Below are 24,758 nucleotides of genomic sequence, written 5' to 3'. Positions count from 1 at the left end.
AAATCCAAGCAACCCTCAGGAGTTCCCGCTATCATCTGCAATAACTACGTTGTCTTCTCCATACATTGAGAAGGCAAGTCTTGTCACAGTGGTTCATGCCATGAAATCATCAAGGCCAGATTACTGTAATGCACTATACATTGGTGTGACAACAAAAGGTTTGCTCCGGTTGATTCAGAATGCCACAGTACAACTGATAGATGATAGTAAGGAAATGAGCCAGAGTCCTGGAAGAACATGATATGAAACTATTAGTACTACTTATTTCTATAGCATTGCTAGATATATGCAGTGCTGTAAGAAAAAATTTGACCATGTCACTCCTCTATTTCAGTCTGAACATTGGTTACCAGTAACTTCTCGTATTATTTATAAATATTGAATTATAGCTTTACCAAGTGGTACACTCAGGAAATCCTTTATTTTTAGCCAGTTTACTCATACTATACAGTCCTGAACAAACCTTACGATCTTCTAATCAAAATTTTCTTAGAGTTCCATCAAATCACCATATTTGGCTAGATACAATTCAAAAATCTTGCTTTAATGGTGTGGCCTCTTCCACTTGGAATAGTCTTCCTCTTACCCTTTGCATGGAATCTTCATTCTTAAACCTTAACAATGCGCTTAAAACTTTTCTTTTCAACTAAGCATACCCTTTACTCTTTGCCCATATAAGCGCTTCCCTTTTCCCCTTACCTTCATTAGTATAAAAGGATTGTAAATTAAGCAGTACCCTTTTTTTAGATTTCCTTATGTCTATGGTCCTGCCATTCCCAATAAATCTATGATATTTGTGTATTTTATTTAAATTGTATTTATTTTCTGTGTATTTGTGAACTGCCTAGATGTTATACTTATGATATATCAAGAAGTAAACTGTACTCAAACATGCATCCCCAAGTTTGCCAAAGTCTTCTTAAAGAGTATCCCTAACCACACCCTCTCCAAAGGAAATTATTCAAGGATACCCACCAGCAAGTCTTTTTAGGAGTAGCTCCACAATCTGGAACACACTCCCAGAAAGGCTTTGCCTAATGCAAAGCAATCTTTGTCAGGAAGCAAATGAGAGTCTCGCTCTTCTCCCAAGTCTTTAATGGAAGAGGCAACTAACTAGCTAGTCACACACACAAAGACTAACACCAGCTGTATATACTAGGGATGGGCACCCCAAAACATTTTGTGTTTGGTTTTTTTTGTTTGTTTGTTTTCAAACAAATGTCAAGAAGGTACACTATTCACATTTAGTACTAAATTCAATAAATGGCACCTAAAAAGTGGCACAGAAAAAAAATAGCACTTTTGATTCTATACATCACTCTTTGCTATTGACCAGATTAAGGCTGATGGACTAATTCCACGCTAAAAGCCCTTCCCTTACTGATCCCCAGTTGCTGCTTACCGATTTTGAAAACAACAGGCATGCATGAAGGAAATCACATGCAAATGAGCTGCTCGCTGTTAGAACATTTGCATGCAATTTTCTTCCAGCCAGTCGGTCAGCTGAGCATACGCAGAGTAGCCACGCGTTAAACGTGGCTGCTCAGTGCATGTCACAGATGGCTTCATACACGCAGAGAAGCTGCATGTATAATAGCCGTCTACAGCATTTTTTTTGTTTACCTTAATCCTGCCTTCCTTGAAGTGCCTGCCTGCCTACCTGCCCGCCAGCCAATCACAGCGCATTTAGCTGACACTGGTGTCAGCTAAATGTGCTGTGATTGGCTGAGGAAGACCAGCTGGAACGGCTGGAGCAGGGAGCTCCGGCTGTTGCTGGCTCCGAGCTGCAAATTCATTTTGTTCATATTTCTAGCTCACTTTAGCTTGCTACCTCCTGGAGCTGTAGTTCTCCTTAAATCAACCCACTGGCAGTAGCACTGCGACCATTTAAATAGACTACATTTCCCATGTCACTCCGTGCTCCCTAGCTCTGGTAGAAGGCTTTTCACTGTCAAATAACGTCATGAGTTTAGAGGCTAAGTGGCTTTTAGGGATGGGTTTTAGATCTGGCAGTGGCTAATACAGAGTACAGAAGCTTATAAACACGGAGGCAAGTGTCATGCTAATCTGCCTTATATGGGTTAGGGCCAGCGGTGCAGAGACTAGAAAGTGTGAAAAGTGGATCCACTGCACAGTTCTGCAACCCTCCACATCCTGCTTTCGAGACATCTTAAACACCAGAAATAAGACGGAGGAGGGTCACGGTGGCTGCCGGTTTCTGCTTCTCGTTCTTCATGGGCACTTTGCTGAATTTACTATTCCTTCCTGGGTTTGATCATCACCAACAGTGAGGGCAGCAGCAGCAAGAGGAGGTCACGCATTCCTTGATAGATCCCTCTGTACTTGAGAGGAGATGCCTGGCAATTCCTTGGCCAGCTGCTTCAGGAGAGGTACGAAGAGGTGACCCGCTACAGAGAGCATTAAGCGTAATTAGCTCATTATAATAGCTTTGCATTCCATTTTCGTTATCTGCTTCCATGACAGGAAAATGGCTCAGGGAACCCTTTTATTCATACTACTTGCTCGCTAAACCAACTAAAACTAGTTTAAAAACCTCGTTGCTGGCTCGCTAGGTTTAGTGCATCTGGGTCTCAGTGAGATGGGAATTACAGGCAGGGTCTTTAATTGGTTTGCAGGATTCTTGAAAATAGAACATTTTGGGGCATATTTTCAAAATGCTTACACTTACAAAGTTCTATAGGTTACTAAGCAACTTTGTAAGTCTAAGTGCTTTGAAAATATGCCTAATGTCAGAAAAAATTGGGAAGAATCTACTTTTGGCTATCAGCTTGTGGGGCTCCACAAGGATTTCCGCTTTCTCCCCCAAATATTTAACATATATTTGAGTTCTTTGGGTAGGTATTTGACTGAACAAAATATATTTCATTATCCTATGTAGATGATATATTCATCCTCTGTCTAGAACAAAGCACTTTTGATGATACTCTTCTTTATGTGAAGGGTTATATTACCATAGTAGATAATTGGACAGTATCAACTTTCGCGTATAAAATAAACAGAAAGCTAAATTATTGTGGTTTGGAGATTTGCAAACAATTTATCCAAGAAATGTAATTTTGTCCTCAGGGAAAGCGCTCAAGCAAGAAAGTAAATCTAAAGTCCTAGTTGTGATCCTAGATTCAAAATTGACTTTTGAATTTCAGATCTATGAATTTGTATGAATGGATCCTAAGGAGCTTAGCCGGGATTGGGTGGCAGAGCCGGTGACGGGAGGTGGAGATGGTGCTGGGCAGACTTATACGGTCTGTCCAGAGCCGGTGGTGGGAGGCGGGACTGGTGGTTGGGAGGCGGGGATAGTGCTGGGCAGACTTATACGGTCTGTACCAGAGCCGGTGGTAGGAGGCGGGACTGGTGGTTGGGAGGTGGGGATAGTGCTGGGCAGACTTATACGGTCTGTGCCCTGAAAAGGACAGGTACAAATCAAGGTAAGGTATACACAAAAAGTAGCACATGTGAGTTTATCTTGTTGGGCAGACTGGATGGACTGTGCAGGTCTTTTTCTGCCGTCATCTACTATGTTACTATATAAGGAAGGTTTTCTTTAATTTACATTGTTTAAGATCATCTTTAAGACCTGCAAGTTTTAGAACTATTTCTTAGGCTATTTTAATTCCTCATTTGGACTATTGCAATTCCTTGTACTGTTCTATTACATTGAAATTACATAGGAAATACATCTGCAAGGTTGAATTTTATGCTATGAAAGTTTCATGAAGCGACTCCTCTTTTGAACAAATTGCATTGGCTTATTGGAGTCACATCTTCATTTTGAAATATCATAGCTAGCCTGTATGGTTTATAAAATATTTTATGGTCTTAATTCTGAAAATACAGTGCCACTTTTAACATTTCCTATTAATAGGTTGAATTTGAGAAGCGTACAGAAATTGAACTTAGATTTTCCATCAGTGAAAAAGATATGGCCAAAAGTCTATTTGAGAGCGATCTTTTGTATATCAAAGTGCCAAAATCTGGAATTCCTACCAGATTCATCAGATTTCATCTTATCTTCTTTTTCAAAAGGCACTCAAAACTTACTTATTTTTAAAATAACGATTGTAAATTTTATTGGCTTTTTATAAGGAAGACTGTTATAAATTCCTTTGAAAGTGAAGTTCTCTTTTATCTGTAATCCGTCTTGCATCCTTAAGGTTAAAGGCAAAATATAAGTTGTACAATGCAATACTCTTGAGATTAGCAATATACATTACTCTGAAAGGTATTTGTAATGTGATATACATTGGTTTGAAGCAGAGGGAAAAAAACAGAGCTTTCAAGCTTTGAAAACCATATTTTAATCACACACTGACCGACTACCGTTTTGATAAAAACATCGTTTATTACCAAATTTAAAAGAAACCAGGGAAATTTGCACCCACCTGTGACGCCGTCCTCTGCCAACAAGATCCCCAGGTGTTCTGGGCTTGTAACCAAACATCTGTCCAAGAGATCATGCAGTCTCATTCTCCCTGTCTCCTCGGCTCGAAACCTTGGGGTCATCTTTGACTCTTCTCTCTCCTTCTCTGCTCACATCCAGCAGACCGCCAAGACCTGTCGTTTCTTTCTCTACAACATCCGTAAAATCCGCCCCTTTCTTTCCGAGCACTCTACCAAAACCCTCATCCACACCCTTGTCACCTCTCGTTTAGACTACTGCAATCTGCTTCTTGCTGGCCTCCCACTTAGTCACCTCTCCCCTCTCCAATCGGTTCAAAACTCTGCTGCCCGTCTCGTCTTCCGCCAGGGTCGCTTTACTCATACTACCCCTCTCCTCAAGTCGCTTCACTGGCTCCCTATCCGTTTTCGCATCCTGTTCAAACTTCTTCTACTAACCTATAAATGTACTCACTCTGCTGCTCCCCAGTATCTCTCCACACTCGTCCTTCCCTACACCCCTTCCCGTGCACTCCGCTCCATGGATAAATCCTTCTTATCTGTTCCCTTCTCCACTACTGCCAACTCCAGACTTCGCGCCTTCTGTCTCGCTGCACCCTACGCCTGGAATAAACTTCCTGAGCCCCTACGTCTTGCCCCTTCCTTGGCCACCTTTAAATCTAGACTGAAAGCCCACCTCTTTAACATTGCTTTTGACTCGTAATCACTTGTAACCACCTGCCTCCACCTACCCTCCTCCTTCCTGTACACAATAATTGATTTGATTTGCTTACTTTATTTTTTGTCTATTAGATTGTAAGCTCTTTGAGCAGGGACTGTCTTTCCTCTATGTTTGTGCAGCGCTGCGTATGCCTTGTAGCGCTATAGAAATGCTAAATAGTAGTAGTAGTAGTAGTCTTCTTTCGTAAGAAACTAGACTGTGGCATATGTGCATGTATTACATAGACACTTCTAACAGGAGACAAATCACCAATGCTTTAGTTAGACAATAATCTGCTAAATTACTTTTACTGGTTTACAGTGTCTCTGCATTTTCCTGATTTAATTCTCCAGCAAGGGTATCTGTATTAAAAAAAACAAAAAAAAAAACCTGTTTCATCTGAAACCAAAATATAAAACAGAATAGAAAGCAGAGGTATTGCAATGCACAGAATCTTAATCATCCTTGAGCCCTGTCTACCCACTCCAAAAAAAAAAAAAAAACACCAGACCAGGGGATGTTTACAAACAAAATAAAAGCCCTACTTCTCAATTTTGAGCCTTTCCAGGAGACCAAATATTTCAGCTTGTTCTTCTCCCAGAACTGCTGCCAGCCAATGATTTACCCACTGGAAGAGACACTATATGCAGTCATGTATCGGTGTGTTCCTTCTGGCTGGTGGCTGCATGTGAATTATGTTTCCTGTGGGGACAAAGCCATGGAGTTAGAGAGGGCAGTGGCTGGTTGGGACTTCCTTTACCCTTAGCGGTAAGCAGAGAAGGGAGTTCCTGCAGAGTGGTGTCTGGTCCTAGTTCAAACTATAGTGGTTGTATTGACAGTTAAAGCAAAGATGGGATAGAGGAGGAGCAAAAATTTTGATGAGGATTGTGGCTGCTGCAGGTAGTCCATACTGGCACTGTCAGACTATAATTCTCAGATTCTTGAATTGCAGTGCGCTACTGGTGCTGCCCCTAAAATTGTGGTTCCCTAGGTAGGTTCCTGGTACCCCTAGTGCTAGGGCTGGCCCTATTGATTGACCTTCAATGCTGGGTTCATGTAGGTCTCTGGTGGATGATGTGAAGTGGAGAGCAACAGTTTTCAAAGCAGATCTTAGCAGGAATGTGTTTGTCTCCTAGAAAAAGCAGTAGCTAATCTTTAGCTCTCCCTCACTTACAGGTTTAAAAAGTATAAGCAAGCCGGAAGCCATTCCAATTCTTTCCGATTGTCCAACGGCCGAGCTGATGACACAGGTGAGCCTGCATATGCCTTCTTGGGGCTTCTTAACAAAACAACTTTGCACAGTCTTTCTAGAGATGTGAGCAAGTCACTGTCTCTCTCATTCACTAAGGTATACATTTGGACATTATGTTTTATATGGGCTTTTCCACATGCATATACCAGTGTAAGTATATTAAATGTCACGTATAAAATTACTTTGTACATACAAGTACATGTGATTATGCTCATAAGCATATACAATGCTATCTATATGTCTTTATAAAATAGGCCACAAAATGGCTTTCACTTTGCCTCCCTGCTTAGGTGGCTGTTATGAAATTACTCACTATAAACTCTTTGGAGAAGGAATTCATGCCTGTATTTAATTTCTTCTGAAGAACCTGTATAGAATATAAATGCAAAACTGCTGTCTGTTGTACTATTTTGTATAGAATTCCTGAGAAATTTGCTTGAGCAAATACACCATTAGTTTGGCTTATCAAGTTACTTCCTTATGGATTATATCTTACTTTTGACTGGTCTAATAACATTGCCAAACTTATGAAATGTTTTGATAAATTTAGTTAACCAGATCTAACTGTGCTCTGCCATAGACTAGAAAAAAAACACTACTGTGTAAATGGTTTGCTTTATTTAAATGCTTATTTGGCCGATAGAAGTCTGTGGTGAGTACTGGTCTGTGGAGATCTTATAGTACAATTAGCAAAACAAGGAGTCAGCACTAGGAGGGTAAAACTGATATGAAGATCTCCTGGAACAGGTGAAGGGGCATCTGCTGTTTTGGTTAAGATCACTACTGGCTCTATAGATTCCCTGTTCATACAGAAATATCATGAAGCACCTAATTTGCTTGTTTTGTTATAACAACTGTAACATTCTTCCAACAAAGTAGATTTTATATTCAATTTCCAAAGTGTTTTCTGTATATGTACTTTTCTGTCAACAAGCAGGATTGAGCCAGACATGCAAGTGAATGATGCAGGGCCAGGCCAAAGAGTATTGGCAGCTCAAGGCCCTACCACCATTTTCTTCCACCCCATACTTAAGCATCTCCCCTTCCTCCACCCTATGCTTCCCAGGTTACCAGCATTTCCCCTTTCTCTTCCCTTTCCCCTCTCTACCAGCCCCTCAGCTCCATAGCCAGCATCTTCCTTTCCCCTCTGTTTTCCCCCCACCCCCTGTTGTCCAGCATCTTTTCTTCCCCTCTCTTCCCCACTCCCATGTGGCCAGCATATTCCTTTCTCTCTTACCCCTCACTCAATTTGATGTTATCTATCTCACCTCCTTCTCCTTACCCCCACACTTTGCCTAGCATCTCATTTCCTCTCTTTTCCCTTCTGAGCTGCTGCCGATGTCCCGTACCTCCTCCCATGCCAACTCAAAGAAGATAGAGTGCTGCAGAAGCCCAAAGTGAAGCACTACAATGTTGCCCCCACCCAACAGAAAGTCTGCCTTGGAGGGGGGCAAAACAAGACAACACTTCAGCAAAGGCCTGTACTCACATGCAGTGCTCTGTCGTTTCTGGGCTTGGAGTTATGACATATGGTTTATTACATTTGATATACTTGTGGTGGTCTGCGGTTCACTCTTTTCTCCATAAGGTTTCTTTTTGCAGTGTCTTCCACTTCTGTCATTTCATATCCTCATCCCCTTCATTGTAATGTTCCTCGAGGTTCAGTGCCTGCACCACTATTATTTAACATTTTCTTAGCCCACTAGCTACTATTCTCCAAAACTGTAGAGTCAGCTTTTACATCTGTGTTAATGATATCCTATATAAGTAGCCACACTGGGTCAGACAAATGGTCCACCTAGCTGATATCCTGTTTCCAGCAGTGGCCAAGCCAGGTCACAAGTACCTGGCAGAAACCCAAATTGTGGCAACATTCCATGATACAAATCCCAGGGCAAGCAGTTGCTTCCCCGTGTCTGTTTCAATAACAGACTATGGACTTTTCCTCCAGGAACTTGGCCAAACCTTTTTTAAACCCAGATACGCTAACCGCTGTTACCACATCCTCCGGCAAAGAGTTCCAGAATTTAACAATTCGTTGAGTGAGAAAATATTTCCTCCTTTTTGTTTTAAAAATATTTCCATGTAAGTTCCTTGAGTGTCCCCTAGTTTTTATACTTTTGGAATGAATAAAAAATCGATTTACTTCTACTTGTTCTACACCGCTCTGCATTTTGTAGACCTCAATCATATGTCCCCTCATCCATCTCTTTTCCAAGCTGAAGAGCCCTAACCTCTTTAGCCTTTCCTCATACGAGAGGAGTTCCATCCCCTTTATCGTTTGGTAGCTCTTCTTTGAACCTTTTCTAATTCTGTTATATCTTTTTTGAGAAAAGGTGACCAGAACTGAACGCAATACTCAAGGTGCGGTCGCACCATGGAGTGATACAGAGGCAATATAATATTTTCAGTCTTACCATCACTTTCCTAATAATTCCTAGCATTCTGCCACCCACTCACTGAGCAGAAGATTTCAGTGTATTATCTACAGTGACACCTAGATCTTTTTCTTGAGTGTTGACCCCCCCCCCCCCTTCTCCCCAGGTGGACCCTAGCATCAGGTAACTATGATTCGGATTATTCTTTCCAATGTGCATCACCTTGTATTTGTCCACATTAAATTTCATCTGCCATTTGGATGCCAGTCTTCCAATTTCCTGAGGTCTTCCTTCAATATTTCACAGTCCGCTCGTGTTTTAACAACCTTGAATAGTTTTGTGTCATCTTCAAATTAAATCACCTCACTTGTTCTGATTTCCATATCATTTATAAATATGTTAAATAGCACCAGTCCCAGTGTACTCATCTCTGCGGCACTCCACTGTTTACCCTTCTTCATTGAGAGAAACGACTGTTTAACCATACCCTCTTTTTGTCCAATAACCAATTCCTAATCTATACCAGAACCTTGCCTCCTGTCCCATGACTCTTTAATTTTCTCAGGAGTCTCTCATGAGAAACTTTATCAAAAGCTTTCTGAAAATCTAGATACACTACATCAACTGGCTCACCTTTATCTGCATGTTTATTCACACCTTCAAAGTAATGAAGCAAATTGGTGAGGCAAGGCTTTCCTTGGCTGAACCCATGCTGACTCTGTCCCATTAAACCATGTTTGTCTATGTGTTCTGTAATTTTATTCTTTATAATAGTTTCCACTATTTTTGACCATCACTGATGTTGGGCTTACCGGTCTGTAATTTCCTGGTTCACCCCTGGAACCCTTTCTATAAATAGGCATCACATTGGCCACCCTCCAATCTTCAGGTATTATGGACAGTTTTAACAACAGGTTACATATTACTAACAGCAGATCAGCAATTTCATGCTTGATTTCTTTGAGTACCCGGTCCAGTTGATTTACTACTTTTTAATTTGTCAGTTTGGCTCAGTACATCTTCCAGGTTCACTGAGATTTCTTTCCATTCCTCCGCATCATCACCCTTGAAAACCATTTCCGGTACAGGCAGATCATTTACATCTTCTTCCATAAAGACTGAAGTAAAGAATTCATTCAGTTTCTCCGCTACAGCCTTGTCCTGCCCGAGTGCCCCTTTTGCTCCACGATCTAACAGTCCCACGGATTACCTCATATGCTTTCTGCTTCTGATGTAGCTGAAAAAGTTGTTAATGTTATGAAGTTTCTCTTCATATTCTCTTTTAGCCTTCTTTATTAATGCTTTGCCTGGTGACTTGCCTGCCTGGTGCGAAGGTGGCGGACCTCATGCGTCACCTAGACGGGATTTTAGATAGTGCTGGGGAGGAGCCGGCTGTCTTGATACATGTGGGTACCAATGACGTAGGAAAATGTGAGAGAGAGGTTCTGGAAGCCAAATTTAGACTTTTAGGAAGAAAACTCAAATCCAGATCCTCTAGGGTGGCATTTTCTGAAATACTTCCCGTTCCACGCGCAGAGCCCAAGAGACAGGCAGAGCTCCGGAGTCTTAATGCATGGATGAGACAATGGTGCAAGGAGGAGGGTTTTAGATTTGTCACGAACTGGGCAACATTCTGGGGAAGGGGGAACCTATTCCGAAAGGATGGGCTCCACCTTACCCGGGATGGGACCGGGCTGCTGGCATCAACATTTAAAAAAGAGATAGAGCAGCTTTTAAACTAGGAACGGGGGAAGGCCGACAGTTGCACAAAAGCGTATGGTTCGGAATAAGGTATCTTGCAAAGATATCCCCAAACTGAGAAGACAGGGTTTATTGATAGTGAGTGTGAAAAAGAGACTGTAGTGGATTCAGTGTCCATAAATAAAAAAAAACAAAAACTGGACAAAATTAGTACTGTCAAGTAATCAACATGCTGTAATAAGGAATAACAAGCCTAGCTTGAAGTGTCTATATGCAAATGCTAGGAGCCTAAGACATAAGATGGGAGAATTGGAATATATTGCACTGAAAGAAAAATTGGACATAATAGGCATTTCTGAGACCTGGTGGAAGGAGGATAACCAGTGGGACACTGTCATGCCAGGGTACAAATTATATCATAGTGATAGGCTGGACCAGATTGGGGGAGGAGTAGCACTGTGTATTAATGAGAGCCTTGAATCAAATAGATTGAAAATTCTGCGGGAAACAAAAGACCCCTTGGAATCATTGTGGATCGAAATTCCAAGTGTTAAGGGGAAAAGGACGGTGATAGGGGTGTACTACCATCCGCCCGACCAGGATGAGCAGACGGACGCAGTCATGTTAAAGGAAATTAGTGATGCTAATAAAGTAGGCAACACAATAATAATGGGTAATTTTAATTACCCTGCAAAATCCCGGAATGAGTAAAATATTATCAGAAATTATCATACAGTTCTACCCTATACTCAACGTGTTTGTGGGTAAATATGACAGGCAATAATGAAAAAAGTGGAGAAAAAAAGAAGACCTCAGAAACTTTGGAACTTCCTCGTTCTTAAAGGACACGCCTTTTATATAATGGAACCACTTCAATCATGTGTCTTCAAAAAAAACTCCACTATAACAAGTTCACAAAACCATGTCATTGTACCCTTACAAACACTTGTGTGGAGACTTTCATCAAACTAAAAACTTGGAAAAAAATAGTTATCTTCGATGACGATGTCTCTAAGTTTTTATAATGTCCAGCCTTACACAGATGTTTTCTCAATCTTAATAAAGTCCCGACAGGGGAACCCTGTTTCGCTAACATATAGCTGCTTCAGGGGAAATCTCTTCAAACAAACATATCCAAGTTGTTGACATGTCCCATAGTCTCCGTGGCACCCTGGTACAGAAAATGGCGGATTTTAATTACCCCCATATAGATTGGGTTAATGTAACATCAGGGCATGCTAGGGAGATAAACTTCCTTGATGAAATAAAGAACAGCTTTATGGAACAGCTGGTACAGGAGCCGATGAAAGAAGGAAAAATTCTAGACTTAGTCATTTGTGGAGCGCATGATCTGGTATGGGAGGTAACGGTCCGGGGGCCACTTGACAACAGTGATGATAACATGATCGCCTTTGAAATTTGCTTTCAAAAAGGTAAACATAGGAAGTCAAATATATTAGTGTTTAACTTTAAAAAAGGAAACTATGATAAAATGAGAAGAACGGTAAAAAAAAACTTAGAGGAGCAACTGAGAGGGTTAGAAACCTACAACAGGCGTGGATGCTGTTCAAAAACACCGTCGTGGAGGCCCAGGCCAAACATATTCCACGTATCAGAAAAGGAGGACGGAAAACTAAACAACAGCTGGCATGGTTAAAAAATGAGATAAAGGAGGCTTTTGGAGCTAAAAAGGAATCCTTTAGAAAATGGAACAAGGAACCGAATGAAGAAAATAAGAAGCGGCATAAGGAATGTCAAGTCAGATGCAAAGCACTGATAAGAAAGATAGCGCTAGAGGCGAAAACTGATAGAAAAAAATGTTTTTTACATACATTAAAAGCAGGAAGCCGGCAAAAGAATTGGTTGGCCTGCTGGATGTCTAGGGTGTAAAAGGGGCGATCAAGGAAGACAAAGAAATAGCAGAAAAACTAAATGAGTTCTTTGCCTCGGTCTTCACCGAGGAAGATTTGGGAGGGATACCGGAGCCGGACAGCGTATTCGAGGCTGACGAGTCGGAAAAACTTATGAAATATCTGTAAACCTGGAAGAAGTAATGGAGCAATTCTGCAAACTGAAGAGTAGCAAATCTCCTGGACCAGATGGTATTCATCCTAGGGTACTGATAGAACTAAAAAATGAGCTGGCAGAGCTACTGTTAGTGATTTTTAATTTATCCTTAAGATCGAGCGTGGTACCGGAAGATTGGAGGGTGGCCAATGTAACGCCGATATTTAAAAAAGGTTCCAGAGGAGATCTGGGAAATTATAGACTGGTGAGTCTGACGTCTGTGCCGGACAAAATGGTAGAGACTATTATTAAGAACAAAATTACAGAGCACATTCAAAATCATGGACTAATAGGACAAAGTCAACATGGATTTAGTGAAAGGAAGTCTTGCCTCACCAATCTGCTGCATTTCTTTGAAGGGGTAAACAACATGTGGACAAAGGTGAGCCGGTTGATATTGTGTATCTAGATTTTCAGAAGGCGTTTGATAAGGTCCCTCATGAAAGACTACAGAGGAAATTAGAGAGGTAGTGTCTTACTGTGGATTAAAAACTGGTTGAAAGATAGGAAACAGAGAGTAGGGTTAAAAGGTCAATATTTGCAATGGAGAAGGGTAGTTAGTGGGGTCCCTCAGGGATCTGTGCTGGGACCTCTGCTTTTTAACATATTCATAAATGACCTTGAGATGGGGGTAACTAGTGAGGTAATCAAATTTGCTGATGACATAAAGTTATTCAAAGTTGTCAACTCACGGGAAGATTGTGAAAAACTACAAGAGGACCTTACGAGACTGGGAGACTGGGCATCTAAATGGCAGATGACATTTAATGTGAACAAGTGCAAAGTGATGCATGTGGGAAAGAGGAACCCAAACTATAACTACGCCATGCAGGGTTCAGCGTTAGGAGTCATAGTCCAAGAAAGGGATCTAGGTGTCATCGTTGATGATACGTTGAACCTTCTACTCGGTGTGCTGCTGCGGCTAGGAAAGCAAATAGACTATTGGTTAGTATTAGGAAAGGGATGGAAACCAAAAATGAGGATATTATTCTGCTGTTGTATCGCGCCATGGTGCGACCACACCTCGACTATTGTGTTCAATTCTGTTCGTCGCACCTCAAAAAAGATATAGTGGAATTAGAAAAGGTGCAGAGAAGGGCAACAAAGATGATACAGGGGATGGGACGACTTCCCTATGAGGAAAGGCTGAAGAGGCTTGGGCTCTTCAGCTTGGAGAAAAGGCGGCTGAGGGGAGATATGATAGAGGTCTATAAGATAATGAGTGGAATGCAACGGGTTGACGTGGAGCGTCTGTTTACGCTTTCCAAAAATACTAGGACAAGGGGGCATGCAATGAAACTGCAGTGTAGTAAATTTAAAACGAATTGGAGGAAATTTTTCTTCACTCAATGCGTAGCTAGACTCTGGAATTCGTTGCCGGAAAAAGTGGTTAAGGCGGTTGACTTAGTGGACTTTAAAAAAGGTTTGGACGGCTTCCTGGAGGAAAAGGCCATAGAATGCTATTGAATGGACGTGGGAATAATCCGCTATTTCTCTGATGGGCGGGACAAATTGTTCTTTTGGCCGCTGTCGGAGACAGGGTGCTGGACTCGATGGATCCTTGGTCTGTCCCGGCATGGCGATGCTTATGTACTTATGACTTGCCAGTGCTTATGTTGCTTCTTATTTTCTTAATTTGGGTCCTTTTTCCATTCTTTGAAGGACAATCTTTTGGCTGTAATAGCCTCTTTTACTTCACATTTTAACCACACTGGCTGTCATTTTCTCTTCTTTCCACCTTTGCAAATACATGGAATGCATCTGGTCTGGCCTTCCAAGATGGTATTTTTGAATAACGTCCATGCCTGATTTTGTGTCCTAACCTTACCAGCCTATCCTTTTAGCTTCTTTTTAACCATTTTCCTCATTTTATTATAGTTGCCCTTTCAAACGTTAACTGCAGCTACAGTAGATTTCCTTTGCATGCTCATCTCCGATAATAACTCAGACTTGATTATGTTATGATTACTGTTTACTAGGGGACCCAACATCTCTTGCACTATATCCTGCATGCCAGCAAGGACCAGATCCAAAATTGCTTATTATGGGAACATTGGACACTAAAGGGTTAATTAACATCTAATTTAGGTCAGTAGCAGTGCTATCTCTTCAGCTGCCAAAGAACAGAAAATAACTGTCTTTTTAGAACAAAATTTGAGCCTTGCTACTATCCTTTTTAATTAATTAATTTATTTATTTGTTGCATTTGTATCCCACATTTTCCCACCTATTTGTAGGCTCAATGTGGCTTACATATACATTTGTATCCCACATTTTCCCACCTATTTGTAGGCTCAATGTGGCTTACATAGTACCGGAGAGACGTTTGGAGACTCTGGTGAAACAAATACAAAGTGATGTTGTGGTAAGATAAAGTGCACAGCCACATTATTGAATCGTACAACAGAAGAGTTGTGTTATATCCATTACGTTCTTTAGTTTTGTTGTGTTGCAGAGATCAGGCATTTATGTTGGATTGTTAGGTTAGTTTTTAGTTTTTTTCCAGAAGCTTAGGTGGTCGTACATAGTTTTCAAGGCTTTTGGTAATGCGTTCCACAGTTGTGTGCTTATGTAGGAGAGACTGGACGCGTAAGTTGATTTGTATTTGAGTCCTTTGCAGCTTGGGTAGTGCAGATTTAGGTACGTTCGTGTTGATTCGGATGTGTTTCTAGTTGGTAGGTCAATCAAGTCTGTCATGTATCCCGGGGCTTCACCGTAGATAATTTTGTGAATGAGAGTGCAGATTTTGAAAGCAATGCGTTCTTTGATTGGGAGCCAGTGTAGTTTTTCGCAGAGGGGTTTTGCGCTTTCATATCGCGTTTTTCTGAAGATGAGCCTAGCTGCCATGTTTTGAGCTGTCTGAAGTTTCTTTAATATTTGTTCTTTGCATCCCGCATAAATTCCATTGCAGTAGTCTACATGGCTTAGTACCATTGATTGTATCAGGTTGCGGAATGTTTCCCTCGGGAAGAATTGTTTCACGTGTTTGAGTTTCCACATTGAGTGGAACATTTTCTTTGTTGTGGATGTCACTTGGCTCTCTAGTGTTAGATTGTGGTCCAATGTAATGCCGAGGATTTTCAGGCTGTCTGAGATAGGGAGGGTGTAATCTGGGGTGTTGATAATTGTGGGGTTGTCCGTGTTGTGTTTGGATGAGAGGATGAGACAGTGTGTTTTTTCTTTGTTGAGTTTTAGTTGAAATGCATTTGCCCAAGAGTTCATGATGTTCAAGCTGATCTTGATTTCGTTGGTGATTTCTGTCAGTTTAGATTTGTAAGGAATGTATATTGTGATATGCTTTGATATTTCACTTATATATACTGTCATCTACCAACATTTGCTTATTTCCGATCTGATGAAGAAGGGCAACCTTCGAAAGCTAATCAAGAAATGTATTATGTCCAATAAAAAAAGGTATCATCTTATTTTCTTTTCCATGTTTTATTTTGTTTTATTTCTATTGATTACCTTTAAAAGTGAACTAACACGGCTACCACACCCCTCTACTCAAGTGGGAGTTGGCGGAATACAAGAATTATATCCCATCGCTGATGCCCTGAGCCCAGTGCCTCACCTGGTCCATGGTTTAAGCCAGCCTTGCATCCCTGTAATACCACATTTAACCATTCAGATAATTTGTGGTACTAACCCAATATAGCATTATCGACTAAATTCTGATAGTGTGATCCTATATTCTATCACTCGTTATCCCTCCCATTCTCCTTCCCTGCCAAGTTTCACTGATAGGCTGTAGTACAGCTGGACTGGTAGTTACTCAAGAGGATCTGTGGTGCCTGGCCTGCCCTGCCTCCTCTACTCTGTTGTCTGGTCCCAAAGCTCTGCCTTTCCTGACCTGTGGCCCTCTTTCAGCCGATGGACCTTCTTCCCGCCTGGAGGGGGTGCTTCCCAGCTGCTGGACACTACAGCTCAACCCAGGCTGCTCGGGGCTATCTACCACCTCCAGATGCCTCCTTCCTGCCATAGAACCCTGCAGTTCTGCCTGAGCTGCTTGGGTCATCCACTGTTGTAGCCTCTGCTACTGGACTGTCCCATACTTCTCAGAATCTGGGGCAAGGACTTCCTCCATGGAAAGGTTCTCTGTCCCCAAGGGTTGCCTCCTAGTTAGGTCCAAGGCTCATTAGCTGTAGGGCTTTATGAAGGAAATTCTTTTGGGAGACTCCATCTCTGCATGATTCTAGCTCTTAGAGCCTATGGACTGAAGTTTAGGTTACCCGACATGGAGAGTTCCCTCCCTTCTCAGCCAAAAACCCAGCAAGCTGTTAGTGCCGCGTTTTTTCCTTGCGGCATTAACAGCTTGCTGGGTTTTGTACCACAGTTTGACGTTGCGGGGTTCTCTTTCCCTGATGAAGCTCTAGTTGGCGAAATGGGACCATTGGGGAGGCCCTTAATCAAGCAGCAACAAGGTAAGTAGCTGTGGTTTCTATTTTTGGCTGTGATGTATGGCAATTACAGATATTAGATATTAGAAGCACATGAATGAAACACCCAGGGAGGAGGTTGGTAGAGGACCAGTGATTATATTGAGGTGACTATATTGATATGATCTCATTGATCTTATTGATCAGAAGTTGTCACAAGTCTGAGGTCCTCTCCCTCTCCATGATTAATGTATATATCTCACAATTCCATTTCATCATGCTGATCAATCCATAGACTGGTGGGTTGTGTCCATCTACCAGCAGGTGGAGATAGAGAGCAAACTTTTGCCTCCCTATATGTGGTCATGTGCTGCCGGAAACTCCTCAGTATGTTCTCTATCTCAGCAGGTGGTGGTCACACACAGCAGCAGCTCTGGCTAGGCCTCCAAGCCTAATTTTTAGGTTTTGTTGAGTGCCTGGGGTCGAGGGCTCTTTTGAGCAAGTGCAAACCTGGTGGTACCAGGTCCCTCCTTTTCTCCCCCCTCCCGCTGGCTCCGTTAAAAAAAAAAAAAAAATTTTGAACGTCCTTAAAGGCGTTTATTTCGACGTTTATTTAAACGTTCATTGCAGCTACTCACTGGGACACCAGGTCGTTACAGCTCGGAGCGGAAAGCAGGTAATTTTTACCTTTTTATAGCGGGCAGGGGATTCCCCGATTTATCTCCACGTGGCATATGGCGTCAGAGGGCGAGGGCGTAAAGAGTCGCTCCCCGGATCGCTTGAGCGCTTCTAGAGGGGATGCGGGGGTCTTAAAGCCTGTTTCGCCCTTGTTGGGTGACAGTTTCGTGACCGATGAATGTCCCGGTCCTTCATCCGGCGTGGCGGTTTTTCCCGCCTTAAACGCCCATCCCCCGCTCCTCGTCTCCGCCATCTTGGCCGGCCACGCGGCTCGGACGGCTTCTTCTTGGGCCGCCCTTGAGGTTGGAGACATTAATGCCATGAACGCCCTTAATTTGGGCGACGGCACCAAAGCGGCTAAAATTAAGCGCCGCTCTTCCCGCGCGGCTCCTTCGCGGAGTGTCGCGCCGGACGCCATTTTGGATGCGCAGCATGTCTCTCCCCCGCTCTTACGAGCGCCGGTTGAGGGTGCGTCTAGGGCTGTTGCCCAGGCTGCGGAAGTGCACAGTCTGGGGGGTTTCCCCCGAGTTTGTTTTGCTGCTGCATCAGGCCTTCCTTATGCAAAACGCTGCCCCTGCTCCCTCGTCTGATAAAGAGGTTGAGGTTCCCAGAGGTAAACGCCCTCGGGTTGATTCCCAGGCCTTGGAGGACTTTGTCTCCTCCGATGTAGATGAGGGCAGCGTATCTGAGTTCTCCCAACGGTCCTTTGCGGATTCCTTGGAGGAGACGGATCCCCGCTCGGATGGAGCGGATGACCCCTCTGCAGCGCGGCTCTTTAGCTCAGAGGATTTGCCCAACCTGTTAGTGCAGGCCATGGGCATTTTGACGATTTCCTCTCCGGAGGACGTCTCTCCCTCAGCCCCTGTTGGCTCTGCCATTATGCTGGGGACGAAGCGCCCGCCTAGAACCTTCCACGTGCATGATGCCATGCACACCTTAATTTCGGCTCAATGGGATGTCCCGGAAGCGAGCCTTCAAGTGGCTAGGGCTATGTCCCGCCTCTATCCTTTGCCTGAAAGTGAACGTGAGGCCTTCCTGTGGCCTACCGTGGATTCTTTAATCACTGCGGTGACTAAGAAAACGGCGTTGCCAGTGGAAGGTGGCACGGCCCTAAAGGACGCCCAAGACAGAAGATTGGAGGCGGCCTTAAGGTCGTCCTTTGAGGCGGCTGCTTTAAGTTTGCAGGCCTCAGTTTGCGGCTCCTATGTGGCCAGGGCATGCCTGACTATGGTGCAGCGGGCTTCCCCCTCGGATCATTCCTTGAGGGCTGATTGGCCGGCCCTGGAATCGGGCTTAGCCTATTTGGCAGACTTGCTGTATGATGTCTTGAGAGCCTCAGCTAAAGGCATGGCTCAGACAATCTCTGCGCGGCGGTGGCTTTGGCTGAAGCATTGGTCTGCTGACCACGCCTCTAAATCCCGCCTGGCTAGATTGCCTTTTAAAGGCAAGCTGCTCTTTGGGGTCGAGCTGGACAAGATCGTGACCGATCTCGGCACGTCTAAGGGCAAGAAGTTACCAGAGGTCAGGGCTCGGGCTAGTACTCGCCCTGGTACCTCCAGAGGACGGTTTCAGGAAGTCCGTCGGTACCGCCCGGGCAGGTCGGGCTCCTCTGCCCCCTCTTCCTTCAAGAGGAAGTTCTCCCCCAAGCAGCATTCCTTTCGCAGAGACTGCCGTCCCGGAGGTGCTCCCTCCGGTCCTCCCCCAGGGTCTCGTACCCAATGACGGGGCCTTGGTCCACGCCCCAGTGCAGATTGGAGGACGGCTGTCCTCGTTTATGGGCGATTGGACCACAATAACTTCAGATGCTTGGGTGCTGGAAGTCATCAGAGACGGCTACAAGCTAGAGTTCTGCCGACCCTTGAAAGACGGGTTTGTACTCTCTCCCTGCAAGTCTCCGGTCAAAGCTGTGGCAGTGCAGCAGACCTTGGACAATCTGATCCGCCTGGGGGCGGTCGTTCCGGTGCCAGAAAATCAGCTTGGCAAGGGACGTTACTCCATTTTCTTTGTGATTCCAAAGAAAGGAGGTTCTGTACGGCCTATCCTCGACCTCAAGGGGTCCATTGGGCCTTGAAAGTTGGGCACTTTCGCATGGTGACCCTCCGCTCTGTTATAGCGGCAGTGAAGGCAGGAGAGTTCTTGGCATCCTTGGTCATCAAGGAAGCGTACTTGCATATTCCCATCTGGCCTCCTCATCAACGCTTTCTGCGTGTTGCAGTACTGGGCCGACACTTCCAGTTCAGAGCCCTCCTGTTCGGGTTGGCTACTGCTCCGCGGACCTTCTCCAAAGTAATGGTGGTCCTTGCGGCCTTCCTGAGGAAGGAAGGAGTTCAAGTCCATCCTTATCTGGACGACTGGTTGATCCAAGCCCCCTCTTATGCAGAGTGCGGCAAAGCTGTGAACCGGGTGGTTGCTCTTTTGAGCTCCCTGAGGTGGATCATCAACTGGGAGAAAAGCCAGCTGCGCCCGAGACACCCAAGTGGGCAGAGTGTTCCTGCCAGACAATCGGATTGTCAAGCTTCAGGCTCAGGTGGACTAGTTCCTAGTAGCCTCTCCTATTCGGGCTTGGGACTATGTGCAGCTGTTGGGCTCTATGACGGCCACGATGGATGTAGTGCCCTGGGTCAGGGCTCATATGAGACCACTACAATAATCTCTGCTGCTGCGCTGGACTCCGATGTCGGAGGATTATGCTGTGCGCCTTCCCTTGGACCCAGCAGTGCGCAAGGCGCTGAGCTGGTGGACGCAGACAGACAAGTTGTCTGCGGGAATGCCTCTGGTGACCCCGGAGTGGATTGTCGTCACGACAGACGCCTCTTTGATGGGCTGGGGAGCCCACTGCTTGGGAAGGACAGCGTAGGGGCTCTGGTCTCCTGCAGAGGCAAAGTGGTCTATCAACCTCCTGGAACTCAGAGCCATTCGGTTGGTGCTGTTGGAGTTCATCCCGGTACTGGCGTTGAAGCCAGTACGGGTCCGGTCGGACAATGCCACGGCTGTGGCCTATGTCAACCGCCAGGGAGGTACCAAGAGCGCCCCTCTGGCCAAGGAGGCCATGAATCTATGCCAGTGGGCGGAAGTGAACCTGGCACAGCTGTCAGCGGCTCTCTTTGTCGGAGTCATGAATGTCAAGGCGGACTTTCTCAGTCGCCATACCTTGGAGCCCGGAGAGTGGCAGCTATTTGCTCAGGCGTTCTTGGGCATCTCGAAGCGCTGGGGCCAGCCGAGCCTAGACCTGATGGCGTCATCGGCCAATTGCCAAGTGCCGCGCTTTTTCAGCAGAGGACTGGACCCTCGCTCCCTGGGAGTAGATGCTCTTCTTCAACAGGGGCCGGCACAAGAGCTTCTCTATGTGTTCCCGCCCTGGCCCAGGTTGGGCAGGGTGCTAGACCAGGTGGCAAAGCATCCAGGCCGGATAATCCTGGTGGGTCCAGTCTGGCCCAGACGTCCCTGGTATGCGGACTTGATCAGGCTCTCAGTGGACCATCCTCTGCGGCTGCCAGTGGAGCAGGGCCTGTTGCATAAGGGTCCCGTGGTGATGGAGGCCTCCCCCTTTGGTCTTACGGCCTGGCTTTTGAGCGGCAGCGTCTGAGGAAGAAGGTCTTCTCAGACAAGGTCATCGCCACTATGCTGAGAGCGAGGAAGCGCTCTACTTTTACTGCTTCCGTCAGGGTTTGGCGTACCTTTGCAGCGTGGTGAAGCAGGCTCATTTTCTCCATTCACTGCTCCAATTTCTTCAGTGCTGGCGTTCCTGCAAGAAGGTCTGGAGAAAGGCCTGTCGCTCAGTTCCCTTAAAGTCCAGGTAGCGGCTCTGGCTTGTTTCAGGGGCCGCCTGAAGGGTGCTTCCCTGGCTTCGCAGCCAGATGTGGTGCGTTTTCTCAAGGGAGTTAAGCACCTGCGCTCTCCTCTGCACTCAGTGGTGCCTGCGTGCAATTTCAACCTGGTGCTAAGAGCATTGCAGAAGCCGCCTTTTGAACCCTTGTTGAGGGCATCTCTGAAAGACCTTACGTGGAAAGCAGTCTTTTTGGTGGCTATCACTTCAGCCAGAAGAGTTTCCGAGCTCCAGGCACTCTCATGTCGAGAGCCCTTTCTGCAGGTCACTGAGGCAGGAGTGTCTATTCGCACAGTGCCTTCCTTCCTGCCCAGGATTGCTTCTCGCTTCCATGTGAATCAGCAGCTCTTAAATATCTGGATGTGAGATCAGATACTTGGAAGTGACCAATGATTTCCGGAAATCGGATCATCTGTTTGTCCTGTGTGCAGGTCCTCGTAAGGGTCTGCAGGCTGCTAAGCCTACAGTGGCAAGATGGGTCAAGGAAGACATTGCAGCGGCTTTTGTGGCCGCGGGGAAGGTGCCGCCTATCCAGCTGAAGGCTCACTCCACTAGAACTCAGGCGGCCTCGTTGGCAGAGGCCGGGTCCGTCTCCTTGGAAGAGATATGCAAGGCGGCAACTTGGGCATCGGCCCATACATTCTCCAAGCCTTACCGCTTGACTGTGGCTGCTCGTGCGGAGGCCCGGTTTGGAGCTTCAGTGTTGAGGTCAGGGATTTCAATGTCCCGCCCTGGGTGAGTACTGCTTCGGTACATCCCACCAGTCTATGGATTGATCAGCATGATGAAATGGAAGGTAAAATTAGGTTTCATACCTGATAATTTTCTTTCCATTAATCATAGCTGATCAATCCATAGCCCCTCCCAGATATCTGTACTGTTTTTATTCTGGTTGCATTTCAGGTTCAAGTTTAGTCTTCAGTTACTTCAGGAGGACTTCGTGTTCAAGTTTTTCACTTGGATTCTTCAAGAGTTGAGACGAGTTTGTGTTACAGTGAGCTGCTGCATTCCTCTCCCCTCCGTTTTACGGGGCTGGATTGAGACAAAAATTCTGCCGGCGCTCCCTCCCGCTTCGGGCGGTTGTAGGGCAGCTTTGTACCCCTCCCGCTTCGGCGGTGTTAGGGTCAGTCAGCTCCTCCCGCGGTTGCGGTTGCAGGATAAGCCAGATCCCCCCGCATCGGCGGGTGTGGTGTCCCTCCCCCGCTCCGCGGGGATGAGCTGGACGGATTCCCCTCCCCCACTTGTGTGGGAATGAGCTGGGCTAATTCCCCTCCCCCACTTGTATGGGGATGAGCTGGGTTAATTCCCCTCCCCCGTTTCGGCGGTGGTGAGCTGGGCAGAGTGTCCCTTCGTGGGTGTAATTCTCTAAGTGCTGAGTCCTGCGGATGGAGCTTTGATATCGACATACTGAGGAGTTTCCGGCAGCACATGACCACATATAGGGAGGCAAAGTTTGCTCTCTATCTCCACCTGCTGGTAGATGGACACAACCCACCAGTCTATGGATTGATCAGCTATGATTAATGGAAAGAAAATTATCAGGTATGAAACCTAATTTTACCTTTATTGTGATTTCCCGTTATCTTCCCAGTTGGTGACATTTATATACCACATTATCCCAAACAAGTTTGAGTTCAATGTGACTTACAATAAACAGTATAGGATACATCCTATTCTCATCCCTTCACCGTTTCTCCGTCAGGGGGATGTTTCAGCTGGTCCCAGGACTGCTTCACTTTAGGATTTCTCTTCTAGAAGGGCAGAGGCATTTTTGTTTAGCATGTCTGTCGTATAAGATGGCATAGCTCACATTGGGTGCGATAAGTTTAAGTATGGTATAAGGGTTTTCACAGGGACCACCTTTTCTTGAAGGCATGATTAAGTATAAAAAGGCCAAATGAGTAAAGATAGTGAGACCTTCCCTTACACAAATAATTTTATGAAATAGCTCTGTTTGTGTATTATTATAAGGAACTTTTAGCACATATTGTAGAAACTGAACACATATATTTTGAAATATGTCGAAAATATAACATTTTGCATTGAGCTTCAGTTCTTGCATTAGACATCTGCCTTGCAAGTTTTCTGATATTACTCATCTTTGGTTCCAGTTTTCTGCACAGTTCTTGGTGGCTAATATAGGATATGTGGTGTTGCAGAGGAAATCCATACTTACCAGTCTCACTGGTCTAATTTCTTATTGCAGAACCTCAGAGCATGCCACTGCTTGCCAGGTCTCCAAGCACCAACCGGAAGTACCCGCCACTGCCTGTGGACAAGTTGGAAGAAGAGATTAACCGGCGAATGGCTGATGACAACAAAATGTTCAGAGAAGAATTCAACGTAAGCTCTTTGTCATCCTTAGAAAAAGCACAGTGTAATATGAAGCTGCATGAGGGGCTGATTGCTGAGGGCATGAGCTCTGAGATCCAGGGGCAGGAGCCATGTATCTGTTCCTCTCATGCGGCTTTTAAAAGTGGCACAGAAATAAATAAGTTAAAACAGTCTCAGCAGATTATTAAAAACGATTCCCAGTGCAGAACTGTGTTTTTGTAAGCAATGTGTACCTGCATTGTGCTCCTTCCCAAGTAAATTTTAAGGTTTTGTTGAAGACTTTGTTTTTTTAAAGAGGCTTTTAGTTTGGAAGGAGAACTTAATGACCAGGTATATTGATAACTTTGTGGAATATAAATTGTATGCACTTTGTTGATTGTAGTGAATGATCTCTGTATGAATGACTATGGGTCTTCTATAATATTATAGAGTTCTTATATTTTAATTTTGTATATTGTCTTTTTATGTTTTTTATATTGTAAACTGCTTTGGTCTACCCAAGCTAAGCGGTAAGTTAAATTTTAAATAAACATAAAGCAACAATTCAAACGTACATTAACATTAAATATAAATAGAGCATTTGAGTGGGGCTCCTTGAGACTTTGGTCATAGCTCAGTGATTCTGGAAATGTGAAAAAGTGGAGTATCACTGTCAAAGTATCTGAGCCCTGTTTTTAGATTTCAATTTTTTTTTATTTTTGGAGGGGGGGGGGGGGGTTGGAGTGGTTTTGCTCAATTTGTGATAGAGAAGTACGTAAACAGCATAATTGATTTGAACAAGTCCAGGCAAATTCACTAAACTGGTTACTGAGATTGTACAGCTGAACGCTAGCAGCTCTCCACCATTGCCCAGTAAGATAGGTTTGGTACTAGTATTTTCCAGAACCCTTTTGAAGTTAGTTCTCTCATGTACTTCAGGCTGTGCTTCTTGTATACCTTAGTGAGGCACTGAGCTACCTCGTCTGTATACATAAGTGTGATACCCTTTCTTATACTGGTCAAAAATAAAATCAACTGAAGGAGGGAG

General features: G+C 44.6%; 1 protein-coding gene across 5 annotated transcripts in view; it reads left to right on the top strand.

Moving 5' to 3' along the window:
* PTPRA (protein tyrosine phosphatase receptor type A) overlaps positions 1-24,758 on the top strand; it is a 373,699-nt gene that overhangs the window by 159,175 nt on the left and 189,766 nt on the right. For all 5 annotated transcript variants that reach the window (XM_030191011.1, XM_030191010.1, XM_030191012.1 and 2 more), the window contains 2 exons: positions 6,293-6,366; positions 23,604-23,740. In XM_030191011.1, the coding sequence (XP_030046871.1) occupies positions 6,293-6,366; positions 23,604-23,740 (211 nt within the window). The remainder of the gene's footprint in view (positions 1-6,292; positions 6,367-23,603; positions 23,741-24,758) is intronic.

This window comes from Microcaecilia unicolor, chromosome 2 (genome assembly GCF_901765095.1).
Source record: "Microcaecilia unicolor chromosome 2, aMicUni1.1, whole genome shotgun sequence".
NCBI classification, from domain to species: Eukaryota; Metazoa; Chordata; class Amphibia; order Gymnophiona; family Siphonopidae; genus Microcaecilia; species Microcaecilia unicolor.
The sequence above is the reverse complement of the archived record's forward strand: the minus strand, read 5'-3'. Positions and strand labels throughout refer to the sequence as shown.